Source organism: Polypterus senegalus, chromosome 6 (genome assembly GCF_016835505.1).
Source record: "Polypterus senegalus isolate Bchr_013 chromosome 6, ASM1683550v1, whole genome shotgun sequence".
In the NCBI taxonomy this organism is placed as follows: Eukaryota; Metazoa; Chordata; class Cladistia; order Polypteriformes; family Polypteridae; genus Polypterus; species Polypterus senegalus.
In genome coordinates this window covers 128,474,179-128,498,686 of record NC_053159.1, presented here as the reverse complement: position 1 = coordinate 128,498,686, position 24,508 = coordinate 128,474,179, and the positions used below count along the sequence as shown (strand labels likewise).

Here is a 24,508-nt window from a genome sequence, read left to right as displayed (position 1 = left end):
GTTGTACTGCTGCTCCATATTAGTTTGTAATTACAGGGACATCCTAACAAGTTCTCTCTAAGCCTACAGGGGAAAGCTAACGGCTGCATTATAAAGTTATCTTCAAGTGACTTCTTCATCCTCTAGCCCTACAAACCTAGTGCTGCCCCCACACTAACTTGCTCCAATTATATATAATTATATTATATATTATACCAAAACAGAAAAACTTAACATCATGAAAGTTAAGTATAAGATAACCATAAGGAACGTCATGAAACCAGCTTTCAGTGGTTTCAAGAAGGATTAGAAAAAAGCTCACAAGTTCCAAGGTGTAGATCTGCATCCCCCAAAAAACCTTGATTACTGTAACGTCACAAACTGGCATACACAGGCATCACAGCAAAAATGATTTTAGAGACCTTTGCAGTAACACCTTACTCAACATGAAAGGAAATAAGCAAGTGTCAACAGCATACCACGAGTAACCAAATAAAACTAATAAATACAGCAACTGGTAAAGATGCAAGCTATGAAATGTCACAGCTTACAGGAGACCAGAGCAAGTCTCTCATATCTCAAGAAGGCAGTAGATGGCCCCAAAAATGGGCAGAGCGGTGGTTCTGAGACTAAGGCCGGGGTTATACTTCACGCGACGCAACACATGTTGCAGCGGAGGCTCCTGCTACGCTAGCGTTTGACTGTTTATTTACTTTACATAAATCTGGAGGAATCCGGCAGGTGGCAGTGCTAGATATTATCACCGTGAGAACAGGTTCAGCTTCTCTGTGTTGTGAATTGCCTGGAACACCCATTAAATTCTGATAACACCTTACCGCAATATCTCTGAAAAGGACGTTTAATGATTAAAACCATCAATCCAGGGATGTGTCCATTCCAGCAAGCATTGGGCACGAGGAAGAAACAATCCCTGGACAGAGTATCGCAAGGTGAATACAAGCACACACATACACTGGAGTCATTTTAGCGGCACCAAATCTCCAAATCTGCATGTCTTTGAAAGGAAACCAGAGCACACCATGGAAACCCAGCAGGAAAACATGCAAAGTCCAAGCAGGGAATACCAGCGACGTGACTCCCTGCAAGACAGCAGTGCTACCACTCCGTCAGCGTGTCACCCCCATGTGTGTAATTATTAACAGTATTCGTTATTGAAACGAAATTAACAATTTATCAGTAAAATGTAACATTCATACTTTATTGCATTTCATCATGAAAGTGATATCAAGTATAAATCTAAAGATTCGAAATTTGCAGAGAGTTGGAATATCATACATTTAATGTGTTCTGTGTGGTGATCTATTGCTGCTTGCTGCTGCTGTCAGGTCCAAGAAGCTCGTAGCAATTAAAAACTGGGATGAAATTTACGACGGCCTGCTTTAATAATAAACTACGAGGTTAAAGTGGACATTTCGAGATTAAAGCCGAAATTTCCACTTTAATCACAAAATACACGTTTTTGCTGGTACTGCAACTCGCGCATGCGTCGCGTTAATTTCTGAGGACCTGCTTAGAGGACACGTGAAATGAACGCTGGGAACGCATGGCAGCCATGATGCGGGCGCATAGGCGTTCTGAGTGTTAAGTATAAACCGGCCCTAAGGATCTGCGCTGGTATCCCGAAGGTTGCCAGTTCAAATCCCTGTCACTGCCAAAAGAGATCCTACTCTGCTGGGTTCTTGAGCAAGGCCCTTAACCTTCAATTGTTCCAGGAGCGCTGTACAATTACGTTATGTTATCATTATTTTTGTTTAGACAGAAGCCAAGGGGACATTCTTCTATTCTAAATGTATTGCTATACAAAAAAGTACTGTTTACACTCCTTTAGTTTACTTTAATATCTGAGCTATTTTAACGCATGGAAAGTGATCCATTTGATTCTATATAAAATGTGTGTTTCCACCAATAAACTGAAGAAATATCCTGTAATTTCAGGTCTTTATTCTATAGAAAAACATGTTCCATTCTGTGAATCAATTCCTATTTGATTTCCATCCATATTTCCTCAAAGTTTTAATTATTTTTGCTCATCTAAGACATCTTATCTGCTTTCTCCAGATTTTCCCTTGTTGCAGAATGGCCACAGAGTACATTGAAAAAGCACACACAGAAGGAACTTTGCACATTAAACTTTGTTGATGGCAAACGCAGTTTGAAAGTATGGCAGGTGCAAACAAAAGGTTGTAGGATTAATCCTCACCACTGCCACATTGTTTGATCCTGAGCATGTCAATTAACCTAACAGGGTCCAATAGGTGAACTATAAAAATATGTGCCCAGAGACTTATTTAATGTTATTAAATTTAGTAACAATGTTAGTAAGAATATTTCACAAAAACATCAAGTTAGAAGCAAATTAATTTATAAAATGACTGCAATGTGATACAAGCCATTAAAAAATATAATTTGAATAAAATACGGTGGCATGGTGGCGCAGGGGGTAGCGCTGCTGCCTAGCAGTTAGGAGACCCGGGTTTGCTTCCCAGGTCCTCCCTGCGTGGAGTTTGCATGTTCTCTGCATGGGTTTCCTCCCACAGTCCAAAGACATGCAGGTTAAGTGCATTAGCGATTCTAAATTGTCCTTAATGTGTGCTTGGTGTGTGGGTGTGTGTGTATGCTCCCTGTGGTGGGCTGGTGCCCTGCCCAGGGTTTGTTTCCTGCCTTGTGCCCTGTGTTGGCTGGGATTGGCTCCAGCAGACCCCCATGACCCTGTAGTTAGGACGTAGCGGGTTGGATAATGGATGGATGGATGGATAAAATACTGACATACAATAAAATCAGTATGGCAATTTATTAATATAGGAAATAAATATTTCATTACATTTAAAAAATCAACAGGAATGTGCTTAATGTGATATATGGATTGTGTAAGAGCCAATCTTAGAAAGTTATTGCTTAAAGTTAAATTCATATAGTGTTTGCTTGACTCCTATAGAAGAATAACTATTAGAATATGGTATAATATTTTATCCCCTGTAAGTTAATATAAGATAGAACTTTCCTGCTATAATCAGTAATACAGAGTGTTAATTGAGTCAGTTGTTGTTTAGAGTAGGTCTCATAGCTAGCAGGGACTGAAAGACCCATTTACAACATGAAAATGGGTTAGGGATACAGTTTTTTGACTGTTTAGAAATGGTTCAGATGTATAAGCAAACTTAAAGAATGAAACAAGATCTATAAGCTTTAAACCGAACTTTTCTTACACAAGAACCTTTTTTTCTATATCAATTTTTCTCTATTTTTGTGTGAACTATATTACTTGTCTATGGAATCATTTCAACGCATCAAGCTATTGTTGAATCCCATGAAGCACACTAAAGCTGCAGAACTTTTTGAATAAATGTCGCTACAATTTTTCATCAGAAAACTTGCCATCTGAAGGTGCTGAACTGGAATTAGAAACTACCATCTAATGACACTTGAGCTCCAGAACTTGTCAACGAAAGAAAAGGAACTGAGCTACTGCAAGGTACTGTGCTCTTATCTTCTATCTCTGCGTGAGTTTAAATGAAAGCAAGGTCGCTGTACCTGAATTTGAGAAAACTTAAGGGACTGTGCTTTAAGGCATCTTGTATGATCACTTGTGCTTTTGCCTCAGTTAAGGAGGCCTGGCTAAAAGGAAGCTGTCTGTGTTGCTGGAGCATCTCGATTGTGACGTAACTGTTGCTAGGAAGCAGTCTGTCTGGAAACACGTCAGAGACTCGCACTGCTGTGAACATGTCAACGTCCAAGCATAGCTCAAGTGAACTTACCAGGAATGATCAGAGTACGGACTCAAAGCCAGAGAATGTGATTAGGGATCTTAAAAATCACATAAGGAAAAGGCAAGATTGACTTTCCAAGCTTATGACTGAAATCGAAAGCCTTAAAGATGCTCCTGAAAATTACACTGGCATAGTGCAGCAGTTTGAAAACTTTTGTGAGACACGTAATCAGGTCAAAGAGCTGAATGGAAAAATAATATCAATGCTAAGTAAAGAAAGTGCAAGTAAAAAGCAGAAAACAGCACTCCCAGAAAACTCTAACATTTGTGACAAATTTAGTAATACTAGAGCGGCATGGCTTAAAAATACGAAGAGCCTTTTAGCATGCCCACCTGACGAAAAGTTTGTTAATCAATTCAGAGAGATGCAATTGCAAGACTGAGATTACCCAAAATCCAGAGTCATGCAAGCTTCTCAGTTGAAGCACGTTCTCAATAGTAAATGTGGCTCGTCATCCCAGCTAGGCACTGTGGCAACATCACCTTCTTCAGCAGTGTTAATTGGACAATCAATGATCAATAGAATCCTACAAAGGCTTGATGAACTGGAGTCTGAAAGTCAGGAACAAACTATAACTAGTGCAGGGACCGGCACCCAGAGTTGCTCACACAGAATCAACTTGAAAGGCAGAGAGCAGCCGCTGAAACTGCTAAAGTGTTAGCCCAGCAAAAAAGATAAACAAAAGGAGGTTCCTGTACCGCCTGCACCCCGTGGTGAAGTACCAAACAGACAGGTCCTTTTATTCACAGGTAACCCATTGGCTTATGTAGACTTTATCAGAGCCTTTGATTGCGCTGTAGGAGATGTGTTAGAGAACCCTCAATATAAGTTAGATTATCTAATTCAATATACCAGAGGTCCTGCCTAGGAATTGGTTAAGGGCTGTGTACTACTGCCACCAAGTCAAGACTACACAAATGCCGGAAAGCAACTTGAAAGTTACTATGGTGACCAAGTATTCATAGCTGATGCATACATGGGTAAAGCATTGAAATAAAGCAGAATGATGGAGCATCCCTGAGAGACTATGCAACCTTTCTTGATAACTGTATAAACGCCATGACATACAGTATGCAGGGAACCGTGAAGCATTCAACAGCCATCCAAATATTCGTATGATACTCTCGAAGCTCCTATACTCTTTATGAGATAAATTTCGAAACTTGGCTTACAAACCTCAAGAAAGGGAAAACAGAGAGGCAGGTACTGACAACCTAACTACTTTTCTATATCAACAGGCAAAAATGTTGTTGCATCCTGTGTATGGACATATTCCACAAGGTAGCACAGAGACAAAAAGAATAGACCAACAAGGGTTAAGTCTCCCCTGAAGAGTGGACAGAGAACAGTGGTTTTTTTGATGCTGCTGAAAAGGGGATTCGAGAAACCTCAGTCAAAAAGACTGATATGCAGAAACTGCAGCAGCAGCTAAAGGATATTAAAGAGAAGACAATTTGTCCAGTCTGCCTGGATCATATAAAGAATATGGTCTTCATGCAATTTTGAATAAATGCAGTTACAAGTTGTATATCCATTAAAAATAGTAACAAAACATTCTTTAAATTATAGTGACCAATTATACACAGTCCTAATAAAAAAAGTCTAAGGGACCTATAGAAATTTCTCAATCACAAGGATTCAATCCTGGCCCAATCACTCTTAGAGCAAATCATGCACATCTTTTACAAGACCAAGTACACTTTTCCCCCTTAAAATGGAACAAAACAAGTGACTGTGAGTGTGTACATTAGTAGGCCCTGTCAAAAGAATGGCACCCTGTCCCTGACCTTGTGCCTGAAGCTGTGAGGATAAACTCTGGCTCCCAGAGGCCCAGAAATTGGATGGATGCGATGTAACACTAGATGATGAAGGAATATCAAAGTTGTCAAAATGCACTGGAAGATTTGCATAAAGCAGCCAGCTCTGTCTAGCTGTATTTGCATATTGCCTGAAACAATGAGCTAACATTTATGCTTCTCATTGAAGTCACTGAACCAGCAGAACTGTCCCTGTTCCACTGCTGGAATGCCACCCCATTGCAGACCCAATGATTGCACACCTGGGTCTCTTCTAACATATAACAAAGAATGGCATCTGAACCCATGTGACTCAGACTGCATTAGGTGCGTCTGATACGGTTATACTATACGAGATAATAAATATGCCAATGTCAAAGAATTCAGTAGGAGTACTATTGTCATGTGCATTGCCAGCTCTACAATCTAAGCAAACTAGGTGATCACCTAAGACAGGGGTGTCGAACTCCAGTCCTGGAGGGCTGCAGTGGCAACAGGTTTTCATTCTCACCATCTTCTTCACTGGTGACCAGTTTTTGCTACTAATTCATTTTTTTGCCTTAGCTTTAATTAACGTGACTTGGACCCCTTAGTTGTTTCTTTTTCCTTAATAAGCAGCCAAACAATAATAAGATGCAAAAAAAGCCGCCACATGACCAGCTCAACTGTGCCCATCACACAATATCTGAAAATAAAGAAAGGTGAAGGTCTCAGTAAGGCTGATCTCTCAGGTCACCAAAAGCTTTTGATGGTGTTCTTAGAAAAAAACAGAAAATCAGCAATTTTGGAAGTGTCTGCTGTGGCAGAATGAGAGCAGCAACAAGCTGTGGAATTAAATGAAGGGTTTAATTAACAGCTTCTAATTAAGAGATTGGTTGGAGTGAAATTGGTTGAGTTTGAAATCCCAATTTAGCTGGTCATCTTTTGCCTCGTTTCACATCTCATTTCTGTTTGGCTGCCATTTAATGAAAAAAGAATCAATTCAGAGGATTGAATCCTTAAAAAAACAGAGCTATTAAAATGAAGGGAAAAGGAGCTAATTAGCAGTGAAAACTGATCACTGATTAGGAAAAGGGTTAGAATGAAAATCTGCAGCCACTGCTGCCCTCCAGGCCCGGAGTTCGACACCCATGACCTAGGTCATCAAAGAGTCTGAGGGGTGGCAATTTGTCAAGCCACACAAACTATGCTATATGAACACATTATCAGAAAAGCCCCACCACCTAACTCTTTGATCCAATATAATTTTTTACAATATGCACAAAATTCAATAGGGATGGGGACCCTCCACCCCCACTTCAATCAGCATACCTAATCCCCATGCTCTTCCATGCAATATATGTGTAGCAATTGCCCTGAAGACTGTGTGGTTTGGGTGCAACATTTTTACCTTTTCCTAGCGGCTCTGAGTCTAGGGATCTATGCTGTCAATAAGAAGGATGCTGATTCGAATCCCGTAAATGCCAGAAGTGATTCCACTCCATTGGGCCCTTGAGCAAGGCCCTTAATCTGCTATTGCTCCAACCTGAGCATGACGTTAATCTACATCCAGCTCTGCAAGCAGGTCCTTCAACTTGCAGAGAAAACTCTGGGGTTGGTAGCAGAATTAACACTTTAGTCACTGTAAAAAACCTCACACTTTTCATTTCCATTTGAACTAGTGTGGTACTGAGATGTTACCTGTTACACGACTGCTCTCAGGTCCTAATCTGGGATCCTGAGGTAGTTGTTGTGTGGTGGCTGCAGCAACACGCTGTATCAGTGCATGCTCAGAAGCCTAGGGCAACAAACCTGGACATGTGCACATGGTGAAATTCTTACCTGCATATCCAATCAATATGCAACATGTCTCCAACCTCTGCAGACATAATAAACCATTATAGAATGATTCAAATAGAGTGAAATTTTAATTTGTATTCAAAAATAAAAATAAATGATTTAAAGTCACCCACAAACTTTCTAGTCAATAATATGTAACATACAGTATGTTATTTGTTTTTACAAGTCACATTGAATATTATCCATCCATCCTCTTCCGCTTATCCGAGATCGGGTCGCGGGGGCACCAGCTTGAGCAGAGATGTCCAGACTTCCCTCTCCCCGGCCACTTTTTCTAGCTCTTCCGGGGGAATCCCGAGGCGTTCCCAGGCCAGCCGAGAGACATAGTCCCTCCAGCATGTCCTGGGTCTTCCCTGGGCCCTCCTCTCGGTTAGATGTGCCCGGAACACCTCACCAAAGAGGCGTCCAGGAGGCATCCTGATCAGATGCCCGAGCCACCTCATCTGACTCTCGATGCGGAGGAGCAGCAGCTCTACTCTGAGCCTCTCCCGGATGACTGAGCTTCTCACCTTATCTTTAAGGGAAAGCCCAGACACCCTGTGGAGGAAACTCATTTCAGCCGCTTGTATTCACAATCTTGTTCTTTCGGTCACTACCCATAGCTCACGACCACAGGCGAGGGTAGGAGCGTAGATCGACTGGTAAATTGAGAGTTTTGCCTTACAGCTCAGCTCCTTTTTCACCAAGACAGACCGATGCAGAGCCCGCATCACTGCGGACGCCGCACCGATCCGCCTGTCGATCTCACGCTTCATTCTTCCTTCACATGTGAACAAGACCCCAAGAAACTTGAACTCCTTCACTTGGGGCAGGATCTCACTCCCAATCCTGAGAGGGCACTCCACCCTTTTCCAGCTCAGGACCATGCTCTCGGATTTGGAGGTGCTGATTCTCATCCCAGCTGCTTCACACTCAGCTACGAACCGATCCAGAGAGAGCTGAAGATCACGGCCTGATGAAGCAAACAGGACAACACCATTTGCAAAATGCAGTGACCCAATCCTGAGCCCACCAAACTGGACCCCCTCAACACCCTGGCTGCACCTAGGAATTCTGTCCATAAAAATTATGAACAGAATCGGTGACAAAGCGCAGCCCTGGCAGAGTCCAATTCTCACTGGAAATGGGTTTGACTTACTGGCAACAATGCGGACCAAGCTCTGACACCGGTTGTACAGGGACCGAACTGCCCTTATCAGGGGGTCTGATACCCCATACTCTCGGAGTACCCCTCCAAAGGATTCCCCGAGGGACATGGTCAAACGCCTTTTCCAAGTCCACAAAACACATGTAGACTGGTTGGGCAAACTCCCATGCACCCTCCAGGACCCTGCCAAGGGTGTAGAGCTGGTCCACTGTTCCGCGACCAGGACGAAAACCACAGTTCTTCCTGAATCCAAGGTTCGACTATCTGACAGACCCTTCTCTCCAGGACCCCCGAATAGACTTTTCCAGGGAGGCTGAGGAGTGTGATCCCTCTGTAGTTGGAACACACCCTCCGGTCCCCCTTCTTAAAGAGGGGGACCACCACCCCGGTCTGCAAATCCAGAGGCACTGTCCCCGATGTCCATGCGATGTTGCAGAGGCGTGTCAACCAAGACAGTCCTACAACATCCAGAGCCTTGAGGAACTCCAGGCATATCTCATCCACCCCTAGGGCCCTCCCACCAAGGAATTTTTTGACCACCTTGGTGACCTCAGTCCCAGAGACCCAGAGATGGGGAAGCCCACCTCCGAGTCCCCAGGCTCTGCTTCCTCATTGGAAGGCATGTTAGTGGGATTGAGGAGGTCATCGAAGTACTCCCCCCATCAAACCACAACATCCTGAGTAAAGGTCAGGAGCACACCATCCCCACCATATACGGTGTTGACACTGCACTGCTTCCCCCTCCTGAGACGCCAGATGGTGGACCGGTATCTCCTCGAAGCCATCTCCATTGTCACCCCCAAACTCCACCCACGCCCAAGTTTTTGCCTCAACAACCACCGAAGCCGCATTCCGCTTGGCCTGCCGGTACCTATTAGCCGCCTCCAGAGTCCCACAGGACAAAAGGGTCCTGTAGGAGTCCTTCTTCAGCTTGATGGCATCCCTCACCGCCAGTGTCCACCAACGGGTTCGGGGATTGCCGCCACAAAAGGCACCAACCACCTTACGACCACAGCTCCGGTCAGCCGCCTCAACAATAGAGACACGGAACATGGCCCATTCAGACTCAATGTCCCCCATCTCCCACGGGATGTGGTCGAAGTTCTGCCAGAGGTGGGAGTTGAAGCTACTTCTCCCAGCTGACATTGAATATTAATGATAATACTGTATATTCCAGGCCTTTTAAATCTAGACTATAGTGCTCTCTACAAGGTCCTCTACCAAGAAAAAATTGCTTATACATTATGTACCATATTTTGGATTAAATGACTGACAGATAAATGTGTTTACTGTGTGCACTTTGAAACATTTTCAATTGTATGCAAAAGGAAAGATTGGATGTTGGGAGAACACTGTGTTTTGCCTGACTAATATTATTTTGTTTTTGACTTACTGCAGATTGCACACCCATGTTTTGGAATTCCAGAACCAATGTCAAAGCAACACAGGAGATCCACTGGAGATTTGTATAGTAATGACACCTTTCTAAATGTGTTTTCTGAAGTGCATTAGTTTGTTATTTCTTCAGGCTACTAAGTGTCAGCAAACTCTATTTATGCACCCCTCAAATAAGACCTGCTTAAGTTTTTAACCCCTTCAAGTATGTCATTTACAAAGCTGGTCTCTAATAATCCTGCACACTATACAAGCAACCATAAACTAGACAAACTGAGGTGATCTGTCCCCATATTCTCATTTTTAAATAAACAGCATATTAAAATGGCAAAGCAGGTAATAATGATGACATGTACAGAAAGAGTACCATATAAAAAAAAAATGAATGACAACGACACTCCAGCACCCCAGAAATTCCACATAACCACACATGTAATTTTAATAAAAAGGTTTCATACCTTTCACTATAAAAGAGATAATATTTGCCGCTGCAATTTCTCTCATATGCCTTTGCCAGTCTTCCTCAGTAAGTGGGCTTTTCAGTAGCAGCATAGCATTCCTTCGTAAATACTCTATTTCTAGCCCCCTTTCGCCAGAGTAGGTGTGTTCTTCGATTAATGTACAATGTACCTTATGTACTTCCTTCAGCATGGCTGATGTTGAGAATTCACTGTGCCAAATCACACCTAAAAGCAAGAGAGTTCAGGTTACCTGTAAAATTTATATAAACCATCTTCTTACTTTATAATTCAGAGCTGGAACAGAAAGAGCCAATGTGTTATCAATTTAAATTCTAGGTTTACTTAAATGTCATTTGAACTCAAAGTGACTTGTATGTTGGCATATAGGGTCACACTGCTCTCATGTAGATCCAGCATCCTGTGCTCAGTTTTTAGTGTGGAGCTTGCATGTTCTTTCTATGTCTGTATGTTTTTACTCCTTCATCCCCAAAGTTCAACAGGTTTAATTAACTGACCCTATGTGGGTGTGTGCATCAGTTCTGTGATTTACAGAATCCTTGTCCAGGGTGGTTTTCTGCCTTGCACCAATTGCCATTAGATTCAGCTCCAGTGAACTATATTATGCTATATGAGAATGAATTGACAAAAGCTCTCCATACCATCAACATAACTTAATTGGAACACTGGGCAACATGTTGGTATGATGAGGTTGGGACAGTCCTCACTTCAGAACTCTCAGGCATCCATAATTTTTTTTCAGTATGGGGTCTACATGCTTTACTCTTGTTGCTGTGATTTCACACCAAGAACTCTTATAGTCTACAGAATACAATTATGTTGATTTTTGACTACACATCAAAATACAGTGATTACATTGCATACAATGGACTGCCATCCAGTTCAGGGGTTATCTCTGCCTTACACTTCAAACTGGTAGTGGGCTTACCATCCCTGCAACCTGAACCAGAAAAAAAATCGAAGTGATCGTACTAAAGTTTGCAGGACCTGCTGTCAGGTCTGTGGTAATTTAATGTGGTGTCCCATTTTGTGTGGGTTTCTTTTATCTCCCCCACTGAAGTCACGACCACATCTTAACATTTCGATGATACAGGTACACATAATGAGTGAAAAAATGCCATCCTGTCTGTGGGTAATCGCCATTCCTTTAAATTAAATCACAAGAGATTATGGTGCTTTTTTGTTTCAGACCTAAGAAGATTCTTTGTCCCGAATTTTGTACACTGCTTTAAGTCGTGGTGTTTGTGCCCCGTTAATTTCGTTTCTTTTGACGAACGGTCAAATTACTTTTGTATTTTTATACACCAAAGAAACAAACGGACTCGAGTGCTCGCCCAGGCAGCACTCGCGCACAGCACCGCAATTCTCTGCGTGTACGATAGGAGGGGGGAGGAGGTTTGAACCCTTACCTGCGAGTAGCAGCCACGGACAAAGCATTGGGGTACGCAGCGCGGCCATGGTTGACAGGCAAAGGCAGCCGCGGGACTACTGGCGCATTAAACAGACACAAGCACGATTCTTTCACTTTCGTTTTTCAGTAAATTCAGAGAAGGAACTGGCCTTCTCAGTAAAAGGCGGCGTCTGTTTAATGTTCATTTATTATTTCAACGGCGTCTCATTTACAGACACCTCTGGAAAACTGATGCTTAGAACAGACCACAATGACAGCAGCAGTAAAGAACCGTTTACCATTGTTACGTTTTAACAATATGAACTACAGTATACACAAGGGATGCATCGATATTAAAACAGTAATACTCCGAATTTAAACGTTGGAAACATTTTCTAACTATATTTTTCCAATTGGTCGGTTTCCGTCCCTTTTGATAATTGGAGGACTGTCTTGTCAATCTAGTCGAAAATGTTTGTCTCATTGGATAGAGGTTTGATGGGGGCGGTTACGGGGCTTTGTTCAACTAAAGACTCGAAGCGCAAAACAGCGGGACAGACAATTGAAAATAAAGCCAGTGTAACCATTTAGGCAAATTCTGGGTAGGAGGCCTTTTTATAAGGAATAGAAAAACATTACAGACCCTGACTTACAAACATCCGGACTTAATACAAAACCAAGGGGATCTGTCCCACCCCAGCTGCGCTCACCGGGCTAATGTAGGTATTTATCATTGCGATCGGTATTCCAAGGTGGAAAGCTCGATTGAGAAATCGTGAATCAAACATTTGCAACGCATCGGAAGGAAGACCAAAAGGCCGAATAAAAAAGCGAGTACAGTACTGCTCCTTATTTATTTACACGTAAGGTGTTTTATGTAAGGATATACTGTATATGTTCTGAAAGAATACAGGAATTAAGAGAGAAAAAGCCACACAAACAAACACATGGAGGCCACAGAAAGTTAAAACAAAAGTTGACTTGTTATTTATTCATCCATTTTGTGATGTAACTTTAAACAAAAGGCCCCCAAGCCACTCATCAAACCAAGGTTCTATCTGATAAGCCACCATCAATTCATTTTGTGGACCCCCATTACCTTTGTGCAGTACAAAGGAACCAGGGGCGTTCGATGGACTGTCACCCTGTCCCCAGTTGATTCCTACCATGTTTCTAATGCTGCTAGGACAGGCATCTGCTCCCAGAGTTTTTGAACTCTAAGAGAGAGTTTGGTAAAGGGTGATTTCTTTTCAGACATGAATTAATCTCCATTTAAGAGTCTACTTACAAAGAAAGTGAGCAAGATTGAATTCTCTCACTCTATAAGATGTTTAAATGTTCAGGCTCCTCATGTTTCCTGTATATTATGTGAGTGTTTATTCTTAATACTGTACTGTTCTGATGTTAGCCCTGTAAAGACCCTTGGGATTAGTGTGTACATTTAAGGATGCTATATATATTAAAGAGTGATTGATGCTCTCTCCACTCATGTAGTAGTACCAGTCATCTCATTAGGCAACATAGACAGCCACCTAGGGTCCCATTTTCTGGGGTGGGGCACTAATTTAGCAAGCCAGATTTGCTTTGTTTTGGAAAGTGCACCCCATGCTCTACATGCCCATTTAACAACAAATGCCTTCTGTGGTGCCAGCATAGAATAGTTATGTGACTTGGGGAGATGGGAAAGGTGTCAATGCCACTGCTAGGTTAGTATGGTGTGACCCACACCTACCCTCATTAAAAAATGCATTGTAAGTGACGCAGCAATGAGAGAATGAAGTTCACCAAAGAGGGATTCAAAATTAAAAGGCAAAAGACATGAGGTGCTCAATACCACATAAATGAAGAAGAGGAAAGACAAACTAAAGACAGTGGTAAGGAAATTCTGCAATTGCATAAATTATGTTTATTTTATTTTTGCAGCACTTTTGCATCATTTTTGCATTACAATTAGCACAAATGTAAGCCAAATAAGCTAGCTATGCTGGATAATTTATGTGCAAAGTAGCCTGCAGGCTCCTAGCTACCTGCTTCTATTTAGTTACTTGTATTTCCTTTCCTTCATATGCATAATGGAGTTATACAGACATTCTAGACATCACCAAATTCTGTAGTGGTTACAAAGGTTTCAAGGTAAAGGTTCCACCTAAAGTTATTGAAATGTCATAATAATTATCTAATTAATCCTACTAAGCATGCTTACACTGCAATATTAAATCAACAAGGATTATGCCAAAGGGTTTGATTTTGTTTATATTCATGATTATTTAAAAGAATCAGTCAGTGACATGGATCAGTAATATCATAATTAAATGCAACCGAGAAACTCAGGTGCATTTTATAGTACAGTCATGTCATATTGTAACAAGAGTAATCCAGACCAGGGTCACAGTAGCCTATCCCAGCTACCAAAGGGGGCAAGGCAGGAACAAACACTGGACAGGGCACCAGTCCATTGCAGGGTGAACACACACACACAATTTAGTATTGCCAATTCACCTAACCTGCAAGTCTTTGGACAATGGGAGGAAACTGGAGCTCCTGGAGGAAACCTATAGGGAGAACATGCAAACTTCAAACAAGGGGAATCCAGGACACAAACCCTGGCCTCCTTACTGTGAGGCAGCAGCACTACCACTGTGCCACTATGTAGTACTGTCTCAGGTGTCTGGGGCAATGTCATGCCAGTCCTTAAATTTGGTTAAATGTCAGTTGAGAAAGCTCTTAAATTATTGTGTCATGTTTAAGTGATATAATGCACATAACTTCTGGAGATAATTGTGTTCTCTTAATTTATTCTCACATTCATATATGTTTTCTTCATTTGCCTCAAGGACCCCATTCAAGATATTATTTATAATTACTTTGCGTGCACACGGCACATTTTTAGATATAACGTCTGTGTTTTTTACACCTACTGTTTGTGCATTTATTTTGGAATGGTGCTGTGTGTTTATGGGGTGAGATTCGCCTGCGGGAACCGTGCCTAGTTTAGATGCTCCATATGGGCTTCGACCGGCACTTGCTTTCATCCATACTGTCCTGTAGGGGTGCTGCAGTTTTTCAAGCTGCTCTCATACGCTCGGTGTGATTCACTCTTTCTTCCGCACGTCGAGAAGGAAACGCTGTACGTCAGACAATTGATTGGACAGATAAAAAATGATTGGCAGGTTCTCCCATAGCTCAACAGCATTGATACGAAAGACTTAAAAGACTGACCGAAGTGGATTGTGAGCTTTTAAATAAATACATAAATAAGAATATTGTAAACGGAGGAGCCGCGAGATTTCTTATATCAAGTTTATGGTTAGGGAAAACAAGACATTGACTTTTAAGCAGCTTCTAAAAGACTGTTTTTCAGTTGTAACGGTGGCTCCCCCCACTTCTTGTTCAGCCTTTTCCGCCTGCTCGCTGCGCTGTCACCCGTCCTCGTGCTGTCGGTTTGATCCCCGATCCGTGGCGTTTCAAGTGAAGTTACATGGCGTCTGCAAAGAAGGCCAGTGATGACTGAAGAGAAGCTATCAGCAATGGAGTTCGGTTAGTGGATTTAAATATTCCGCACTTTATTGATGCTGAAGCGCTCTCCCATACTTAGTGTTTGATTACACTTAACACTTTTTTCTTGTTTCTGACTATCTCTATCGGGAAAAAGTACGCATTAGAAATTAGCCGTACCGTTGTCAGTTGTTGTCAATTATTCGCTTTCTGTATTCAGCGTCTCAAGTTTAGTAGATATTTATTTTAAATTGCATCTTCAAAAACTTGGCTTCGATGGCTGTCCTTATAGCATGTGACCCTAATGGTTCTTCGACTCACGGTTTTCTCATGAAGTTTTTGCTCCGCTAATTAGTCTGCTGAAAAGCTAAAAGTAACGTGTCCAATGATAACCTTACACCCTTTTCCTGCAGTCGGACTAGAAGTTGACTATTTCTTCAGGTTTTACGAAATATACTGTATTTTAGTTGTCTTCAGTACCCATCCCTGACAACTGCAGCCTTTGTGGAGTTTATTTTCATCCACGGGTTTTATTAAGAGAGCGTTTCAAACACATCTCGAATTTTTCATGTTCTTCGTTTTACTTACTTGCCTGCCTTCCTACAAACATATTCTTATAACTGGCCAAGTAAGAGTTTAACAATAACCGGTCTTTTGAATGGTCAGGATGTGGAAGGAGAAAAACCTATGAATCGCATGGGACATCTTCACACAGATGGTGAATGGACGTGTGTATGTATTCAGGACTTCGCATTAACTGCACAGGCCTTATTTAATTAATATAGTGCTTCTCCTCCAGTTCCCTTGACAAAATATTTATTATGTGCATCCATGGTGTATACTTCAGGTACAGATTCAAACTAATTCCTACATAGTGTGCCTTGTGCGGCAAGTTATTTCTCTGTGCATCTTGTGAAAATTAAATATATTAATCAGGTAAGCTAATGGCAGAGCACACATAACGACTGATAACAGTTCAATGTTGGACACCTTTGTAACACAGTATGTTCAATTTCCAGATACTGTGGAAGATGTACACTTGGTAGTACAGGGTCGGACCCCTTTTTGCCTTCAGAACTGTCGAAATTGTTCATGGCATAGATTCAGCAAGGTGCTGGAAACATTTTTGTGCATTTTGACATGCTAGCATCACACAGTTGTTGCAGATTTGTCAGCTGATGCACATCTTCCATTCCATGCCATCCCAAAGGTACTATATTGGATTGAGATCTGGAGCCTCTTGTACAAATGGTGTGTAAGCACAAAAATATTGCATACACCCATATCCACGCACACTTTCAGATGTATAAAAACTAAACTTGCTGTAAAACCATGCACATTTTCACTGCAGCCTCGCATGTTTCTGCTCAATTTTGCAAACTGGTGGCACCCAGCATCAAAGCAGTGGTACGGTTTCTGTGTGGTTTCTCATTTTTTCATATTCACATCAAAGTGGGATTTGTGAAATGCACCAAAATGAATTGCATATTGTTTACAAATTTAATTCACTTGATTGTAATCATTCTCCAGCAATATCATGGTACACAGAATGGCCAAACTGTTCCAACTACCATAGCTGCTTTAGCATTGTCAGAAGATATTGCAAATGGAAGAATTAGAAGAAAGTGCATATTTATAGATGATGATGACTGGCTTCTAAGTTGATTTCAGTTTCCAAGAGCTATCCTCTTGGAGTTGTGTGCTGAACCAGCTCCGGCTTTACAAAGGCATACTTTCAGGAACTGTGCTCTACATGTTCCTTTGCAAGTTCTGTCCACCCTCAGTTTTTTAGCCACATGAGCTTTTCAATGTGAATTTGCTGACTGTTTGGGTATTTCACAAACACCACTGAGTCACGCCATGTCAGCTGTATGGGATGGTATTATCCGCTTGTCATCCAGATGGATAAGTTTTCATTATACTGTGGATGAACTGGGAAATATGAAAGCACAATTCACAGCAATGTCTGGTTTTCCAAATGTAATCAGAGCAGTCAGCTGCATGCATATTACTATTGCAATGGAACTGGGCAAGTTACATCACCCAAGAATGAATCACCAAAAGAATGACCTGGCATTACATCATCTATAGCAGGAGAACCTTTAAAAACGGCAACTCCGCACAGTCACAGTTGCTTTATTTAACTAGTGCGGCAAAAGGCAAGCAGTCCTTTTAAGATTAGAAAGTCACCTCAAAGAGCCATGTAAAAAGAAAAAAATCCGTCCATTGTGGCGCTTGGTGCCAATGCTACACCATAAAGGTATCTTCAGAGAACGAATTTGCTTGTAAATAGAAAGCATTAACACTCCATTAATGTGCTGCTCTATAGTCTGTCAAAAGTGTGTTGCATTGTGCAAGCATGTAGCGTGCTGCATAATGTGGCCCACAATCGTGGCTTGCCTGTACCTGAAAAGATGTGGTATGACCCAACAAATGATCAGCCAAAACTGGCAGCATTACATCTTCATTTGAATGTAATTAACAGAATGTAAAAGCAGGTAATCAGAAGCAGCATTTATTTTTTTAATCAATTAATTTCCTTTGTGGTCAGTATCTCATAATACAGCCCTTATATTCCTTAGTTCATTGGCCACATCTCTTACAGCATCGACTATTTAGTTTTGTGTCTCCAGAACAGAGTCTTGTCAGCACACAGCCAGATGGTTGCCAAGTGGTTTCTAAGGCAGAGGCATGTGTGCAGCTAGAGCCTGAAGATGTGCTGGGCACAGTAGTACCAACATTGTGTCCTTGGCACGAGTGTCAGCTTTTGTAATATTGTCTGAAACAGAATAAGCAGACAGTGGGCTGCGACTCACCTTTTCTCAACGACTTTGACATATGACCACTTTTTTTATTTTGGGCACTTTGCGACTTTTTGAACTTTCGAGTATCTCCACCACACTATATCACCCCGTAACTTCCTTTTGTTGCTTATACCATTGCTTAAGCCAACAAATAATGTTTTTCATTGCCTCCACTTCGCATTTGCTGAAATTCCTCTTTTTTCCATTTGCCATTGTCTTTTAACAAAACACTCAAAAGAAGAAGCTATTTATATTGATATGCATATTCAAATATGCAAAATACTGGGAGGAGTTGGGATGGAGCTGTAGGCGCGTGTGTGCATTAAATTTCATGTTCCTTGGGTTTTATAAAGGGGCAGTGCGTGGAACTTGGTATACACACAGTTTTATGCATCTGGATTTTTTTTTTGTGCATACGCCATGTTTTAGTGTGAATTCTACACACAGCATTATGCATGAGGCCCCTGGTGACTGTGGAGGCCATTTGAGTACAGTGAACTCATTGTGTAAATTCTTCCCGCGTTCATGTAGATTTATTTTCCTCATCTCAACGATACGGTATACATGTTTAATTAATGCCTTTAAATTAGCCCAGTGAGAGGGAATGTGTGGCTGCATTAGACTTGCGACCAATCCAATTTTGCTTCCAATGTGGCTCCAGTGTTTCATAGAAAGGTTCTGACTGCCTAGCCCAGAGGTTCTCTATTGTTACAGGTTTTTGTCTCAACTCATTTCTTTTTTTCATTTGCAATCTCCTACCTTAATTAAGCAAGCTGTTAGTTCCCAGTTTATATATTTTTCTCATATTGATTGAAAACTTACAAACTAAATATGCTAAATAAATTAAGCAAAATCCTGTGTGCTGTTGTTTTTTTCTGTTACTTTAACATGGATTATTTAAATTGATTCTCTGCTTACTATTTTAAGTAATTAACTCTTAGACCTCATCTATTGTCCTGCATAGTTACTGGCTAGCTCTTGCTCTGATAGCTAGTCAGTTATTCTTTAGTACAAGCTATTTGTTTTGCATTACACAGACAGTATTAAAACATGTTCTATTTATTCACTATTGTTCTTTTTTTGCATGCCCCTCAATATTGAAGGCATAATGTAAAGACACTTGCACTGCACTCTTCACCCCTATTTTTCTCTGCTTATGGGATTGTCCAAATATGTATTTTTTTGGTCTGCTAATGTCCCTGCAAATTTCACGTCTGACTCTTAGCGCCTTTCATCTAAATGAGTGACTGTCCTAAACGGCGAAGTCCAACATAGCTAAAAATAATATGTAAATGGCATAATAAGACATTTGTTACTCCACACAGTGGCTGTTAATATTTAAAGCTGATTATGTAGCTTGAATATTTCTTTAGCAACCTACTGTTTATAAATCCTGCGGTGGGCTGGCGCCCTCCCCGGGGTTTGTTTCCTGTCATGCGCTCTGTGTTGGCTGGGATTGGCTCCAGCAGACCCCCGTGACCATGTAGTTAGTATAGAGTGGGTTGGATAATGGATAGATGGATGTTTATAAATTATTCTGACCAATTTTGTTTTTCTTTTTCATTTAAGATCAGTGGATAAGCTGTGAAAAAATAGCTATTCTCCAAGGTGGATTTTTGCTTTCTCAGAAGAACTATCATCCTAGGTTGCTATGCACACTAACAAAAAGTGACTGGCAGACTGTTGGACAACCAATAGTGCAATCTGTAGAGGAGATTATCCGTTCACAAAATCAGGACTGCTCAAGTGGGACACAGTGTTGGAAGAAGATTGTAGCTGTCTTGTGGATAAAACTGCTGAAGTCTAAAGTGCCAGACAGCAGTTTAGATCTAGACAAGAGATGGAAGGAAGACATTTTTTTTTCTATAGATAACATACTTCCAGCAATAAACTACACTCTTTTATTTGAGCTATTGAAGTCTCTATGGGCATCAGAGCTGTTTATTGAATTTCTCTTTGCACTGCCAGAGGAAACTTTTTACAGGGCACTCAAAAAATGGGTGGATCATATACTTAGTGACACTTCCACTGAAGATTTGAAATTTTTCTTGGATTGCTGGTGGGAACTACTGAGATTCAGGCCCAATGACAATGAAGAGGATCATGTAATACAACTCTTCTCTTCTGAAGTGCTGAAATGCATATCTGAAGAGTCATCTTTGCAGGCTCCTAAAAGGTTCAAGGTAGACCCTGATGCCACTCAGCCGCACTGTGCATTTCTTTTACTGTTTGATGCTTTGAAGGTGATGGCCGGTCACATTTCCACTTTTGAAACTCGGTGCATGGCCATGGCAAATATCTTGGACAGTCTGTACACGGCATTTCTACTAGATAACAGTACTGTCCTTCCCATGGATGTTTATTTGAAGAAGATTGTAAAATATGTGGGAATACTGGGTTTTTCTAAAGAAAGTCACAAAATTGACAAACTGACTGACATTATAAAAAAGGCTGAGAAAGAATTATCACCATCCCTGAAGCCATCCCATTTAAAACCAAGGAATTCCTCTCTTTCAGTGTTTTTAAATATTTTTATAGAGCTACTTAAGCTATGGAGCCTCACAAGTGATGCCCAGTACTCCATGGAGAATTGTCATCCATTAACAGTTTTCAGGCTAGAAGAAGGTATTCTTCAAGTACAAGAAGCATTGGGTGCATTGTCGCCATCCAAAAAGTTGTTAGTATGTGATGTGATTCAGCATTTACAGGAGTGGCATTCAGTCTGTCAATTTCCTGAAAGCGCTTCTTGCTTGGTTAGTGATGTAATACTGCACCTTGTGGTAACAGCCATCATAAATAATCATCTGGATAGGCATAAAGAAGCATGCCTTATGTTTTCATCTAAAGAAAGTTGGGTACTTGCTGGGGACGAGTGGATAACATGTTTAGAAAGCAATCAGGATGCATTCAGAGACCCATTTCTAATACTTGAGCTAGCTTCAACACTAGTGAAGGCATGTTCATGTAACCCCATGACTGATAGTTTTTTGCAAATGAAGAAGCTAAAGAGTATTATTGTGAGTCTGTTTTCTGAACTCTCCCTCAGTCAGAAAAATATGCTACTTAGAGAAGTGTTTTCCAAATGGGGTCGTAAAGGCTTGTGTGGCAGCTTGCCAGGCGAACTGACTGCTGGTTTTGGGAGAGAGCTTAACTTGGCTTTTAATTGCATCACTCAGACTGAAACTGAGCACCACTTTGAGAATGCTGTCTCTAGTGTGGCCATGGTGGCCTTTCAGAACCCAGAAGCTACATTGCAGAGAGCGTGTCATTTAGCTGTGGTCAACCGTGGCTCTCACAGACTCATCAGCCTAATTTTGAAAAATCTTCCTTGTTTGATTTATGCTGGTGATTCATTGTCAGAGTCATCTTGTAGTTTTTTTGTCGATTGTCTCCTGGACACTGTGTGGAGGAAGCTTTCTTCCTCACTGGAAGAGGAGCAGTTTATAGACTTCATTGAGGCCTTCTTAGAACCACATCATGTTACTGGTAACAATGGGCAGGAAGAGGTTCAATCACTGCCACCAGCAGATATAGTGAAGGCGTTTGTTCTTCCTTGTCTGTTGGACCAGTCCTTTAACCTTGAGCTCTGCCTGAAAATTCTTCATATAGCTATGTCGCAAAAAAACAGACAAGATGATACCATTACAGAGCACTGGATTTTGGGTTGCTCACCTTTCCCCCTTCTGTATTCTCTTTGTCAGCTGCTAGATTCATGCACAAGCTCTTGGCAAGAGAACACAGTTAATTTCAGCACTACCAAAGTCAGTCTGGAAGTAAAAGACCTCCTAATTAACACCCTTGAAATGCTTTGTGATGTGGTTGGTGAAATTGTTGAATCTTCTCCAGGCACGTGGTCCCGTTCTATTTTCTGGCTTTATGACAAAGTTAAATCCGTAGACTGGAGTGTTCGTCTACGGCTCAAGAGTGTGTGGAAGCATCACTTCAAAAACGAGGTTCCAGAAGTTCAGTTTACTGTCTGCAATCTCCCAGAACTTGAGTATGCAGGGATTGACATTCCAGAGTATGGGCCTGGAACTGGGCTATTAGCATGGCTTGAGTGTTGCTGTCTCTCCGATATCATGAGAGATCACATGTTGGAGTATCTGGTTGTCAACTTAAAGAGTGCAGAAGAGATCAACATGTTTAGCAAAGGCTTCATGCTGGTACTAGTTCAAGCAATGCCTTGGTGTAGTCCTGCTGAGTGGAAACGTTTAAAACATGTGGTAGACAAACTTATGCAAGATGGAATCCTACATGTACCATACACACTGGAGTATGTTGAATTTATGCCAATGCTCAACCTCAGACCTTTTGTATATGATCTTCAGCATTCCATGTTACTTCTAAGAGTTTTTCAATTATTATGCAGTTCCAGCTGCTCTAATTGGTTGACTCATGATGGCTGGCAGCATGTAGGAAGACTTTATTCAGCCTCTGTGAGAGGAATCTTAGATTCTCTAAAAAGGAAGGTGCCTGCTCCCAAGAATCTAGATCACCACACAGATGAAAGTCTAGATTTGAACAAAGAAGTCCAGTTTGTATTGGTGCAGTTGTTCTGCCACCTTCTACATGTTATGGTTATGATGCCTCAAGAGACATATGAGCCACTATACGTGGCCTCTTTGGAGGTTCTGTCTGAATATGAATCAACAGCAGGTAATCTCTCCTTTCTTAGCAGAGCTAATACCAGACAATTCTTGCAGTCCATTGCTGAAAACTTGCCGATTGTAGAACAACGCACAACCCTCCTTCAGAAGATTGACCGTTTTTAAGCTCTGTCCCATGCACAGAATGTCAGGGTTTATTTTAAGGTCTTTTCTTGTACTCTCATTTTTGTTTTCTAAAAATAAAAGTGTATGTCTCTTCATTTGCATCTTTGATTTTTCATTTAATCTGCGGTGTGATGAGTGCAGCAGCGTGCTATAATCGATGCATGCTCCCAGCATCCTTCTCCTCCTCCTGTTTTGGTCATCCCCAGGTCTTGAAGGAAATCAGTAAGATCCACACAACATATTTATTATTAACCCTTTTAGTGTTTTAAATGTTTTATTAAAATCTCCAAATGTTATGTAATCATGTTGTTTGTTCCTTCAATACTTTTTTGGTAATCTTTATGTATGTAAAACATAAAAGACTTTCTGTTTAACCAGCAGATATTACTTGTCTGGTTTATTATTTTAAGCTAGTCTTTTCCTATTCTTGGTTATCTATCTATCTATCTATCTATCTATCTATCTATCTATCTATCTATCTATCTATCTAAAGAGGACAAATAGCTAATGCTGAAAGTTCACAGATAATGAACAGTTATAATTAAGTAGGTATCACCTGCTGGTCCTGAAAAGGGAGTGTGGATGTTTACAACTACAACTTTAAATAATTAATAGAAGAAATAATTCAAGGAAGTTTTAAATTCTACAAAAAAGAACAAATCTGTCCTTAATGGAGGTGTCTTGGAGTGCTTTGCTGACATACTAAACTTTCGTCCTCTATTTTTGAGGCATTGATTAGTATTGATAGTCGTGTTGTCACTGAACTACCTTGATCACAACTAGGCATCTTTTTAAATATAAAACAGAGAAGGTTTATCCTCTATAGCAGAAGGGGGATGGTACAGCGGTGCAGTGATTAGCTCTCATAGCTCCATATTTTAATCTCTGACTCTGTTAATGACTGTAGTTTTCCTGTCTTTGAGTTTACTCAGTGTACTTTATATTCCTCCTGCATACCAGAGTTCTGTATGTTTGGTTAATCCTTACTCAAAACAGTCACCTTATAACTATGTTCAAAATTGTGCTGTGCAAGACAATGGTGCATCATCCAGGGTAGTTTCAGTTTTTGTCCCAGATGCTTTTGGAGTGGAATATGGATAACGGTGATCCTAGGATTAATTACACTGGTTCAAAAATATTTAATCAAAGGAACTGTTTTTAATAATTATAACTGATAGTGTAAGACAGCTCTCACCAACCTGATTTGTAGTCTATTAGTATAAGATACATTAATGAAAACAAATGTGACTTAAATACAGATTACAGAAGTGCACTTTGGGTATAATTTTTAAAATACTTTCTAAGCATAATTAAATGTAAAATAATATAAACACAGTTTAAACCTTGACTATACAACAACAATGTATAGGCAGTAGTGAAGTTTAATTAACACTATGGACTGTGCATTTAATGGGCTTTGCAATCATATATTGTATATTTTACTTCTAAGGTTGATCCTTCCTTGCTTCCACTGCTCGGCAACGCTGCCCTGGAGGAGAGTGTTAAGAAAATGGAAGGATGGATGGATTTTATTTCAATTTCTATTATATATTCTTGCTTTTTGTTCTCATTATCAGCCTTTGAAATATATTTATTCGGCTCTGAAATTAGAAAACCGAAGAAA

At 40.9% G+C, this 24,508-nt stretch overlaps 2 protein-coding genes across 3 annotated transcripts in view; one reads left to right on the top strand and one right to left on the bottom strand.

Annotated features, from left to right (window-relative positions):
- The window catches only part of dhrs13b.2 (dehydrogenase/reductase (SDR family) member 13b.2), a 34,059-nt gene extending 22,085 nt beyond the window's left edge, over positions 1-11,974 (bottom strand). The window contains exons 1-2 of one of the 2 annotated variants that reach the window (XM_039757160.1): positions 11,833-11,974; positions 10,403-10,630 (exon numbers count right to left, since the gene is read on the bottom strand). In XM_039757160.1, the coding sequence (XP_039613094.1) occupies positions 10,403-10,630; positions 11,833-11,881 (277 nt within the window). In that variant the 5' untranslated portion in view covers positions 11,882-11,974. The remainder of the gene's footprint in view (positions 1-10,402; positions 10,631-11,832) is intronic. The other variant, XM_039757159.1, reaches the window with a different exon arrangement.
- Positions 11,975-14,968: 2,994 nt separating this feature from the next.
- gemin4 (gem (nuclear organelle) associated protein 4) lies at positions 14,969-22,979 on the top strand. The gene is made up of 2 exons (XM_039757143.1): positions 14,969-15,350; positions 19,682-22,979. The coding sequence occupies exons 1-2, from the start codon at positions 15,317-15,319 to the stop codon at positions 22,882-22,884; spliced, it is 3,237 nt and encodes a 1,078-aa protein (XP_039613077.1). The 5' UTR covers positions 14,969-15,316; the 3' UTR covers positions 22,885-22,979.
- Positions 22,980-24,508: the final 1,529 nt, after the last annotated feature.